The 12,387-nt window shown below is 40.7% G+C and overlaps 1 protein-coding gene across 5 annotated transcripts in view; it reads right to left on the bottom strand.

The window, feature by feature from the left end:
- Positions 1–2,500: 2,500 nt before the first annotated feature.
- The window catches only part of TMEM131L (transmembrane 131 like), a 68,259-nt gene continuing 58,372 nt past the window's right edge, over positions 2,501–12,387 (bottom strand). For 3 of the 5 annotated variants that reach the window (XM_081925893.1, XM_081925896.1, XM_081925897.1), the window contains 11 exons: positions 11,592–12,208; positions 10,809–10,963; positions 8,869–8,993; positions 8,225–8,379; positions 7,342–7,527; positions 6,408–6,486; positions 5,862–5,947; positions 5,213–5,333; positions 4,994–5,085; positions 4,023–4,165; positions 2,501–2,920 (listed from right to left, as the gene is read on the bottom strand). In XM_081925893.1, coding sequence (XP_081782019.1) covers positions 2,642–2,920; positions 4,023–4,165; positions 4,994–5,085; positions 5,213–5,333; positions 5,862–5,947; positions 6,408–6,486; positions 7,342–7,527; positions 8,225–8,379; positions 8,869–8,993; positions 10,809–10,963; positions 11,592–12,208 — 2,038 coding nt within the window. In that variant the 3' untranslated portion in view covers positions 2,501–2,641. The remainder of the gene's footprint in view (positions 2,921–4,022; positions 4,166–4,993; positions 5,086–5,212; positions 5,334–5,861; positions 5,948–6,407; positions 6,487–7,341; positions 7,528–8,224; positions 8,380–8,868; positions 8,994–10,808; positions 10,964–11,591; positions 12,209–12,387) is intronic. The other 2 variants (XM_081925894.1, XM_081925895.1) reach the window with 2 other exon arrangements.

The raw sequence follows: 12,387 nt of genomic DNA, 5'->3' as shown, positions 1-12,387 counted from the left end.
ACCTGTGAAAGCTAATGAGCAAAAGTTAAAACATATAAAACTGCCTCATACAGAACCCAGGAATTAGTTATGCACTGGTTGTTGACTCCCCAGACCCTCAGGCCAGTGGCGTCGCAAGGTGCGGGGCGGGACACCCCAGGTTCCATGTTTGGGAGGGTGACAAGGCGGCACCCCGCAGGGTGCTTGCCCTGCTGCCCTGGCCCAAACAACCACCGTGCTGCCGCAGCCGCATGTGGAGGATCCTCCGTTCGAAACTGCAGCCGCAAGCAAAGGATCCCACCACCATCCGTACGGCGTTTGAGCGGCGCCGGCGGCAAACCGCTACGTACAACGTATGCGCAGTGTCACATGCTTGTGCTGTACGTAGCGATGCTGCACATGCACTGTACATAGCGGTTTGCCACCAGCGCTGCTGGACAGAAGTGGGATCCCTCCGCCACTGCCAGGAGCTGCTTAAAGCAAGACGGGCGCCCCGCTCCCAGCCTCCCTGTAAGTGGCTCCCACTTTGCCACTTTACAGCGAGCCAGGTGGGAGGGGGATGGACAGGAGCCGTGGCTCCCGAGAGGACACAGCTTTGCCAGCACCCCGGCAAAGCTCCCCTCTTTCCCCCGACGGCTCGGGGTACTTGGGAATCGCGGGGGTGGGGGCACAGAGGCATAGGAAGGGGGGTGAACATTCGATGCCCGCCTGCAACTCCCAACCCCGAGCTGTCAATGTGGGCGGGGGGGGGGGAGTGACAAAAAGAATTCCGCACTGGGTACCACCTGGGCTTGCTACACCTCTGCCTCAGGCAGCCTTTTGTAGGACTGCCGAGATCATCATTCCAACTGAAGGTGCCAGGAAATGGACTAAATTTTGGGCCCTCTGGATGCAAAGCCTGCTTTTTGCTGCTGACCAACTTGCTCTCTTTTCCTGTTGTTACCAGTCTGGGTTTCTGGCATTCTATCATAGTATTTCAAATTGGAAAGGAAGAGGTCTAAGAAGTCATCTAGTCCAACTCTCTGTTCCATGTAGGATCTACACAAGATGCAGCTATAGCATCTCTTGACACCTGAGTGCCCAGCCTTTGCTTAAAATATCTCCAGTGAAGAAGAGTCCACCTCCAAGGGAGACTGTTCTGTTGTTCAACAACTCTTACCATTAGGAAGTGTCTTCTCCCATCAGTTCTGGACTTGCACTTCTGGAGCGATGGAACAAGTATGCACCATCTTCTGTGTGACCGCCATTCAGATATTTGAAGACTTCGATTTAGGATGATAATGCCAAGACAGTTCTATAATAACAACAGAGTAATATGACTAACGGTGGTTGCAAAACTAGTTTCTCGACATACTGCTTTCAGAAAGAGTTCCTATAAACAGAAAGAAGGCAGAGCTCTCAAAACCCTTAGCAAATTTGCTACTTCCTGCTAGTAAACACTGCACAATTAATTACAAAATGTATGACAGTTCCTGATCTAGTGGTTGAAAACAAACATACCTGGACAGTGATTCCTTTGAATAGGGTCACTTATACAGTCGGGAAGTTCTTCTGCACTGTTTAGCTGAAATTCCCTTTCTTGTCATTTGGTTGATCTGTATTCTATTCTGCTATCACATAATTTCTTATCAAAAAACTAAGTATTTCCAGCTCCTTTTACGTTTCCTCAAAGGACTTGGATGACTATTCAATTAATGTTGCGCATCTGTGCAAGGACGTCTGCTTGTACAATGGGGCTTTCCCCCCTTTCCTCTTCCCACAGGTACTTTGCACCCTCCCCAAATCTGCTCCAGAGGGTTGAGGAAATCCCTAGATTATGGGGGTACACAGGGGAATGAGAGGATGACTGTTGCCCAAGCAGAAATCCTTGCGCTGATTAAACATTCACTTAGCACAACTTTTAAACCAACAACAGGCAAATGGAGAGTGAATTTAAGGAAAAAGAAAACAACATATACTGGGGCAATCTTCTCATCATGGAATTATGGAGCTCTTTGGGGACTTTGTAGGGTCATGTAGTCCATCTTAATGCAGGAAAATCTGGATCATCTGCCAACAGGCAACTGTTCGTACTCAGCCTGAAGTCTTCTAGCAGGGAGAACCCACATTTTTCCATTGTCAAACTGTTCTGTCAAGCATATCTTAAGATTTAACTCAAATTTGCCTTCTTGTAACTTAATTCTATTAGATCCTAGTCCTGCTCCTTGGGGAAAGAGGAGAACTAGATGACCCTTGGTGTCCCCTTCCAACTCCAATTTCTATGATTCTAGGCTGCCAGGTTGCTCTTTTATTTAGCTTGGCTTTATTATTTGAGAGTTATCAGTGGTTGGTTTCTTTGGGGGGGGGAGCTGTTGTTGTTCCATTTCTTAAAATATTATTTTCATAGATTTATCTGTTTTGTTTTATGATTGCTTTAATTAATATGCTGTTATTGTCGTAAGTTGCTCTGAGTTACTTTACAAAAAGTGCAATTAGTAAGTATAATAAACAACAATAAAAAGAAAGCGGAAAATCCAGAAACCTCAGTAAAAAAAAGTTTTATTTTCCATACAAAAGTGCCAAAATATCCACCAACATTGAAGTCTAGTTCAACAACCAGCTTATTCTAGTAATCAAAACTGAAAGCATCTTTTATTTCACATTTTAAAAATAAAATTCCTTTTCACATGTTTCCACAGTAACCCGACTCCCTAGAAAGAGGGAAATTTGCATTCCGGTTGGCTGCTGATGTCCATATGTCCAAGTTCATATAGGCACGGAATGGGTTAAATCTCGGGTAGCATTCCTGCTTGCAAAGAACTGCCTGGTTTTCCACCTGGGCTGAATGCTGAGTGGTGGCACTGACTGGGCAACAGCTTTCATAGATGTCACTCTGAGGGGCCCAAATGGAACCAAAGAGTCCAGACATGGGTGACAAACTCCTGGTGCTTGAGAGGTAGGACTGGAAGAGAGAAAAAACAGGCAACACAAAACATCGTCATCATTGCCACTATATTAAATTTGTATACTGCCCTTCACCCAAAATCACAGGGTGGCTCACAAAATGCATTAAAGCAAAAGCAAAGCAAACCATTAAGCCCTTTCCTAAAGACACATTTAAAAGGCCATAGAATGTTAATAATCCAAAAGCTTCGTTGAAGAGAAAAGTTTTCATGAACTGGGTGTGCCATAAAACATACACATTTAGAAACAAAGAACTCAACCGATAATGTTTGGAAAAGCAGCTCGGGAGATAAAGAGATTCAACACCCCTGCAAAACTGATTTAATTTGCTTAAGAGCAAATATTTAACAACATGCACTTAAAATTGTTTCCTGCATGGCACTTACTTAAATGGCTTAAAGTGTGTCGTTTGTGTGGACAAACAACAGTAAGGAATGGTGGGTCTTAGAAAGCAAGACAACAGTGTGATATTGCCTGTTTTCTCACCCATCCTTTCACTCCTTCAGTCAGTGGAAAAACACACCCTCTTAAGGTGATTACTGACGGAGCCAAGTTATCATAAGCAATGCAAGGGAAGCAGCAGAGCCAGGAACAAGTCTGAGTACAGGTATCCTGCTCCTGTCAAAACTGGAGAACTTTCAAGATCTGCTCTGAATCGTCTCACCAGCACCATTCGCTTTATCAGAGTTTTAAAAAACTTCTAAATGAGAGCACTACCTAAACAAAAAAATCTGAAGCACAGAATGCTCTGTGCCACTCCGGAAATAAATGAGCAACAATTCAGTATTGCTTTTTTGGCCCTCCTTCAGTATTCAGATCCAGCATATACTCTGGAAAAAATAGCATTAAGCTGATTGGCCTACAACAGGAACAAAAGCATATTCCAAAACAAAACAAAAAAATTCATGCTGGCAATTTCCTGACTATACTTCTGTTTCCTCTGCCATTTCATCCCACCTCGCTTTTTTATTTAAAAGAATCCCATACATATGTGCCTAGCAAGTTGAAATAATCAACAAGAGGGTGTAAGGGACAGTCACCTATAACTAGATGGCTACTATGTTACTATATCATAGTAATATAACACCCGTTATACTCACTGTTGAATTGACATAATTGCTTGGCTCCCAAGTTGGAGGGATATTAGGTGGGGTGCTCCAAGTAGATTGGCAGCTGTGATCAATGAAGGCTGTACTCTGAACTTCCGCAGTGCATGGGAAGCCATTATGATAGTTCATATTTTCTATAGTTTGGGAGAAAGGGCAGATTTGTCAACTAACAATTAACTTAATACTGTAGGGTGGTTCTACATTTTTCTTAATTATTGCAGCAGTTGGATCCTATTAGCCTGCTGTGTGTGTGTGTGTGTGTGTGTGTGTGTGTGTTTGTGTTTGTAGATCACTGGGAGGTAGGGTGGGAAAAGGAAGATACAGGCTGTGCTGAGGAAGAATATAGATAGACCTACTGGACCACAAAAGGGACACAGGTAGCGCTGTGGGTTAAACCACAGAGCCTAGGACTTGCCGATCAGAAGGCCAGCGGTTCAAATCCCCACGACAGGGTGAGCTCCTGTTGCTCGGTCCCTGCTCCTTCCAACCTTGCAGTTCGAAAGCACGTCAAAGTGCAAGTAGATAAATAGGTACCGCTCTGGCGGGAAGGTAAACGGTGTTTCCATGCGCTGCACTGGTTCGCCAGAAGCGGCTTAGTCATGCTGGCCACATGACCTGGAAGCTGTACGCTGGCTCCCTCAGCCAATAAAGTGAGATGAGCGCCGCAACCCCAGAGTCGGTCACAACTGGACCTAATGGTCAGGGATCCCTTTACCTTTACCTTACTGGACCACAAACATCATCTCCCAACAGATGTCCAAGGTGGACTTGAGCACTATAGTTACACAAGTCAGTGCAATGAGCTCGGAGTCATATGGGGCAGTGGGGAGATGGCAAGAGCTAAGATGAGACAGGGAAGCTGTCCTTTGATATCTGGGAGCTGTTCACCAGAACCCTGAGCACCTGATGGGAAAGGACAAGTGCCGGTTTCTAAACTTCTCATGGTTTGGTAGGAGACTTACCTTCTGGAAAAGCATTGTATTCATTCACTTCCACTGGGCAGTACACGCTGGTAAACTGACCATCACAGGAGGCATTCCAATCAATGAAGCTACTAAAAGACAAAGCAAAACTTAGCATTTCAGGAACAAAAACAAAATACCCATGTATCAGCAGTTTACAAAATGATACCATTGTTTTAGTAAAATGTGTAACAGGAGGGGTGAGGGAAAGAAACTTGCCCATTGTGTAATGAAGGGTTTTCCTGGATCATGCATGGGATGTTGTTCTCAAGGTTGTAGTTCACGCTATTTGGCAGGCACACAGGTTGAGGCGGCCACAGGTCCCCCGCTGGATAAAGACCTGGGAGGACAAGTAGGGTTGAAATCATGACCTCTAAATTAACAAACTGTCAAGCATTAGCACCACCAAGCAATTCAATTCTGCCTTTTCCAGCTGCATTTGCACAACCTGCACAAGCAAGAGTGAAATACAGTGAGCCCCTCTCCCATATAGCCAGGAGGAAGGAATCAAAATCTTTTGGTTAAGTTTGGCTTGTCATGTTGTACAGTCTGATACAAGTGTGGTTTTCACATTAACTATGGTTAAGTTTCAGAACAAGCCAACTTGAAAGCATAATTACTTAAACTGGCTTAGTTCAAACTAACTATGCTTTTTAATAATCACATTTCCAGGTCCAAGGAACACAACAAATTGGAACATTCTAATAATACTTAGCATTTTTGTGCACCTCTGTGTATTTAAAACACTTTGTGCCTTAGTTTTGATTTTATTTATATTGTGTACAATGCAATATTTACATACCATCCAGTAAACAAGGGTTTGTACCCAATGAAGTCCCATTATCTAGTTTCACTTGGATTAACTAACCTTTATTTTTGTCTGGATCTACACTTATGTCAGGGAAGTTGGGGCATAGGTTTTCTGGATACTGAGGGACACCATTCACATCTCTGCTGAAGACAAGTGCGAACAAATTATTTTATATTTAGAAAAATCAACTATCCTTGTCCTAATACAAGGAAGCTATGTATGTCAAACAGATTTCCTGTAGGCATGGGGCGGGTGGGAAATCTGTATGCATTTCAATTAACAAACCCAACTTATCTACACACAGAAAGACACACACTGAACAGGTTCATACAAAAATAAATATATGTATAGAGGTCTGTGTGTGTTGCACACATCATTTGTATGGTAGTGCTGGGATAGTCATTTAATACAATTAGCAACATAAAGGCAGCAATTGAAGAGTTACCAGCTATTAGAAATAAAATACATTAGAGCACTTCTGTTTTGCATAAAATATGATATAATGCCAAAACACTACTGAGCATTACAAACTTATTTTAGTAGTATCCCCCCCCCCAGTTCATTTTCTAATCACATTTGAATGTGATTATTAAAAGTATTTACCTGGTGTTGCAGATGTTGTGAGATGGGTTTAAAGAGATGGGTGTTTCAGCTGGAAAATCGCTGCATGAAATACTTTCCCCTATGCAAATGACAGAATAAAGCTGAACACGACATTTTGGTAAAATAATACAATACAATTTTCTACATACTAGGACTGCATAGATAATCAAGTACAAACTTGTAACAGGTCAGAAGCTATGAACAAAATATTTATCAAGCATTTTATTCTTTCTTTTGTGGGTGTATAGAGTTTTAGTATAGTTCCACAACAAAAAGTCCTGAACTGATAAATAACAACAACAAAAAAGTAAAAATACATAAATGTAAGTAAAAATGTAAGCATGGTAAAAAATATCCCATCATGGCCCAAATGCCCAGAAAAAGTATTTGCCTGGCGCTGAAATGAGGAAAATGTTGGTGCCAAGCAGATTATTGGAGGAAGAGATTTGTGTTGTTATAAACAGGGCTGCAAAAAAGCTGTAGATTTATGCTGGTCTGCTTTATTTGCCTTACGAACCCCATACTAACTCCCAATGCTGAATGCAATTTTAGGTTTCTACAGCATAAACCATGGTAGAAGCAATTTGTAAGGTGATGTGGCTTTTCTCTCTTTGGCTGTGTGTATTTGAATATATAATCTATACATTTATATTCACTTAATTCCATATTCAATAATATTCAATAATTCTACAATGGTTTTAAGGGAGATGGAGAATTAAATATACCACTTTGATATATTTCTGTGATATGGCAGCATGTAAATATTTTTTTCTAAATGAATTTAATGTTGCCCAGTTAAGGCTTTAAAAGACACTCTACTGAAAATAATTCTGTAATAATTGAGATATTGCAGCAGCAGCTTCTTCTTCTTTTGCAATTTTCAGACTCTGATGCCTCAAGAAATGCAGAATGCACACACTCTTACAGCACTTACTAGAAGGAAGGAAGTGCCTGCTAGGAATAATTGGCTTCTTGTCGCCATCGGAACTGCTAGTGCTACTCCAGCTCCCCCAGCTGCCTCGACTGGCACGAACACTTCCTGAAGAACTTCCGCAGTCTGAGCTTGAATCCGAGCAAAACCTTTCCAGGCACTTCTTCTTCGGCCACTGATAGAAACCTTCTGGGCAATTTGGAAAATTCATAACAAAACAGAAGTTTATGACTAGCGAACTTATTCCAGCTAGCTGGCAAATATATGCAATTGACCAGACACTGAACATTCTTAGCCATTCTATATTTTGTTAACTAGGTAAACTACTGAACAGATTTAGCATATATTCCAAGTGGGTAAGTGGATAGAATATGATGAGACCCATTTATAAATGTTTTCTATGCCTGAGCTTCAGAAGCCTTCACAGATACATACTGAAACGACATAATGTCAAGAGGAACACTTTTCCCCATTTGTGGTGGCTCAACTTCAGACCTTCCTATGTTCCTGCCTTATCCACATTCCCAATCGTGAAGAGGCTTCTAAGCACATTCACCCAAATGTCCTTAGGAACCCAAACCTTCAACGAGGCTAGAACTTGCATTCAGACATCTTTCTCTATAAGCTCCCCCCCCCCCCCGCCATTAGGAACTGAAGGTTTTGTCAAGTCTATTTATCGCTGGCTTGAACTCCCCAATTCTTTCTCCTTGGCTGAGAATGTTCATTCACAAAAGCGGATAAAGAACCAGAAAGAAGATTCATCACACTGTAGCACTGCTCTATCTTAAAGACAAAGTGCAACAGGAAAATAGGAGCGGAATCAAAAGCAAACTACTAAAACTAGTTATGGATAGCATTTGGTTTTGAGTCACTTTTGCTTACGTACCTGCTTCTCTCTGTGTGGGTAAGCCACCTCTCTCTTCTCCTTTACAAGTTTCTCCACTGCTCTGACCACACCAGTTTCTTATATTAACGTTAGTTCTAAGTTCAGGTCTTTCAAAACCACTACACACATGCTTCAACTCAGTCTGTTCAGGAACCCTACAAGCAACAACAACAAAAAAGGGGGTGGTTATCTTACATGTGTTACATCTGTTAATTAGTTAACTATGTGAACAATCTGTTTGAATGCTACTCAAACAGAACAGTCCTGACACGGGTTCTCACATACAGTTTAGAGCAGCCTTTTGCAACCTGGTGCCATCCAGATGTTTTTGACGACAACTCCAATCAGCCTCAGTCAGTTGTAGCCAATGGTTAGGGATGATGAACATTGTAGTCTGAAACATCTGAGGAACACCAGGTTAGGGAAGGCTGGCCTAGAGGCTTGTTCAATGGCTCTAATGCCATTCTTGATTCTTTGGCAGAAGGGTAGGATGAAAATTAAGAATAGCAAGGAAATAGTAAAAATTAACCAAAAAATTGTTTTGTCAACAAAAATTAACAAGAAAACAACAAGAAAAAGTGGTGGAAATACTGCTTGCATTCCTAAATTTAAAAATCTGAACATAAAGAAGCAGCTACACATACCGCACAGATAAATTAGCATGCTTCTTCTTATTCTTTCTGTTTGTCCTATTTCTGTTCCAGTTTGTATTTGGTACATGCCCTTCTCTTTTCTCTGGAGACCCATTTTTTCGGTGAGTATCTTCTTGCTGAAAGGTAAAAAAACCCAGGACTTATTAAGACATATTACTTAAGATTATGAGTTTGTATCAATGGCTTCAAAATCTGGCAGACTACAGTCGCACAGCATTTTAATCAGAAAATAATTATCATGCAAAATTGTCATCAATATTAACGTTAAAAAAACTATAGTCTTGTGAAATGTGTTAGCATGCAATTTTATTCTCCTCCACGTTCCTTGATTCTTTCCTCAGCTAAATACCACAGTCATAAAGGGCTGAAACAATGGCCTACACAATTTTGCCTCGATTAAAACCAGAACCACCTGTCAGATTTATGACTAGCTCAGTTTTAAACTTACCCTCCATAAATTCTTCCTTTCTTCACTTTTTTTTTTTAACCTCATCTGTTCTGATTACGCGAATTGCTATTTTATTAAGGGACAAACTTGCCTGAAAAGTTATTTCAAGCTTAGATTACAGAGCTACAACTATTTCAAAGCAATGGAAACAGGGAATGTAAATTTCAACCATAAGATTGTTTCTTCAAGAACACATATGCACTACAAATCTATACTGTTCACATCAATGGGTATAAAGTCCTCTCACAGGATATACTGTAGCAAAAGTTAGCATGCACTAGATTTCTAAAACAGGTCTTGGAATTCTCTATTTATAGTACGATATGAATGAAGGCAGGCTAAGTTTACACCACTATTTTTGAGGCTGAAGAAATGCCAGATTATATCCAATTATGTTGTCCCATTAGCTGCCTATACAATGGCACTTTGTCTGCCTTTCCTTTCTCCATGCCCCCCACAATCTCTTCTGGGTTGAACATGGCATGAGGTGTTTAGGAAGTGACAGTCCCATTGCCCAGGTGGAAGTCCTTAAGCTATTATGATGTCTTTGTTGGACACAACCCAATATCAAAACAAAAAAAAAAATCCTTCCAGTAGCACCTTAAAGACCAACTATGTTAGTTCTTGGTATGAGCTTTCGTGTGCATGCACACTTCTTCAGATACCAGTTATCTGAAGAAGTGTGCATGCACACGAAAGCTCATACCAAGAACTAACTTAGTTGGCCTTTAAGGTGCTACTGGAAGGAATTTTTTTTTGTTTTGACTATGGCAGACCAACACGGCTACCTATCTGTAACAACAACCCAATATGTAACCTATGCTATGTAAAAATGGCTATGCCATTCTTTCATCACGTTTTTACTTGCAAAGTGATCACAAAGGTCACTGAATTACCCTAACCCATGAGACAACAAGCTTGCATAGAAACTTCCTTCAATTTCTACATACGGAAATACTTGGGTATACTTCCCCACTATAAACATATTCTGATTTCATCATCAGTTCATTACAGTCAACAACCAGAAATAGAAACATACAGTATGCCAAGAAAAAAACAAGAAAAAGTGTAACAGCGTAGCAACAGTAAGTCAGATATATACAAAGCCAAAGAGTAACCTCGGGTAAATAAATGCCTGGAAATAATCCTTCAAGCTTCACATAATTAATTGGCTCCTTATTCTCACTGCCAGCAATAGAAATCTGGCCACTATCAATGACACTCACGGGATCTTATGTCTAGGGCTTTTTTTTCTGGGGGTATGCAGGGGTACACATACCCCTGAACATTTTGTGAATTTAAGTTTGGCCTCATTGAGGGGCAGTATTTCAATATGAGTAGGAAAATGAGAGTATCCCTAAACATTTTTAAAGAAAAAAAGCACTGCTTATGTCCCAGAAATTTTTATTTTTAGGTGTTTATCTGCAATTGCATTTAAAATCCCAGTTCCAAAATGTTTAAAGCAGCATGTAACAATTCAAACCTCAGCAGAAGAAACTTCCCGTTTTCCACAGCACTGCAGTTCATCTTTAGGCCCTTTATTTATCGCCTTCTCTGCTGAGGGCTTTGTGTTCACCTGCTTTTTCAAAGAGTCACAGCTTTCTATTTCATTCCTGAGAGACACCTGCTGGCTATTCCCTTCAAAATAAAAACAAAAACGATACAGTATTTACCTCACCTTGTAAGAATTTTTCAAGTGAAATTCACCTCTGTCAGGTAAGTGCTTACTCACAAAATAACAACTGCACAAAGAACAGTATGTTATTTCCCTCGTTTTCAGCCCTCTGCAGATGTGCTGGAGGGAATGGACCTTGGCAGTACCCTATTCCTTCACAAAGTGGCAATTGTGTGAGTAAGAAGAATGACTGAAGAGGGCTACAGGTGGGCTGTGTATGTTTGCTTTTGTGTAATATTGGTAATCCACATACTGCTCAAAAAGAATTTTCCCTTTTTCTTTGCTATGGATGTTGGTGGTTTTTATTTTCTTCACCATTTCTCCCCAACTGGCAAAATCCGCAATGTACTTCAGTTTGCAACACTGGGTCTTAATTAGAATTTAAATAAAACTAAAGAATTTAAACTTCTACAAGCATTTAAACTGACTACAGTACATGTGCTTAAAAGTAGTGAAGTCTGTAAGTTTGATAAGAAATTACTGTATTTTTTCCTTTCAATGTCATTTCAAAAATAGCCCCCTCTAGTTCAGTATTTATTCAGTTCAGACTACTCAAAACTATCTATTTCTGTATTTTTTAAAAAATGTTACCATTGTTTTTCCTGGAAACTTCTTGAAATTCCGGTTGTTGCTGAGGTGAATGTCTTGGGAAGCGACTTTCAGACAGCTTCTTTGATGACTTCAAAGGACACAGCTCAGGTTCTTTGAGCTCAGCTACATTTTCTGAAGTCTTAAGGTTCGTTTCCTTAGGAAACATACTTGTTCGAAGACCCTCCTTCAAATTGCACTCTGAAGAAGTATTTTTTATAGGCGTTGCATTTTTCAATGCACTCTCTTCTTTATCTAGAAAGTTCCCTGGGTGCGTCAAGTTCTTTTGCATGTTTACATTTATGCTACTGGCATATTTCAGGCTCAGCCAAGTCTCACTAACAGTGCAAATGTCCTCCTTTGCTGCTGGAGTTTGATTTTCGACCACTGGGTTCTGTTTGTCATCAGTTGTTAGAATAGTGGTGCTGGTTGCTGTGCTTGATTTTGGTTTACCATAGTATACAGAGCACTTGTGCTTCTTCTGAGAATGACTGTATGTTGCTGGACTCCTTTTGGCAGCATTCTGACTCCGGCTAGTTGCTGTGCCCACAGAAAGGGAGCCTTTTCCTTTCCCTTTATCAGAAGAACCGTAAGTATCCGTAAAGGTTTTGCAACTGCTCCTAGATCAGAAATAAAGTGATTACATTTATTTATGGCACAAACATCATATTGTTCATAAATCATTTTATCAAGACCAGGGGGAGACCGGAAAATAAGGCAAAATACTGAGCACTATTTTTTCCTGGAAGCCATCTTGATACCATTTTTATCCTGTTTTGCGAAAAGTGTATTTCATTAT

This window comes from Podarcis melisellensis (assembly GCF_964234715.1).
Source record: "Podarcis melisellensis genome assembly, chromosome: 9".
In the NCBI taxonomy this organism is placed as follows: domain Eukaryota; kingdom Metazoa; phylum Chordata; class Lepidosauria; order Squamata; family Lacertidae; genus Podarcis; species Podarcis melisellensis.
The sequence above is the reverse complement of the archived record's forward strand: the minus strand, read 5'-3'. Positions and strand labels throughout refer to the sequence as shown.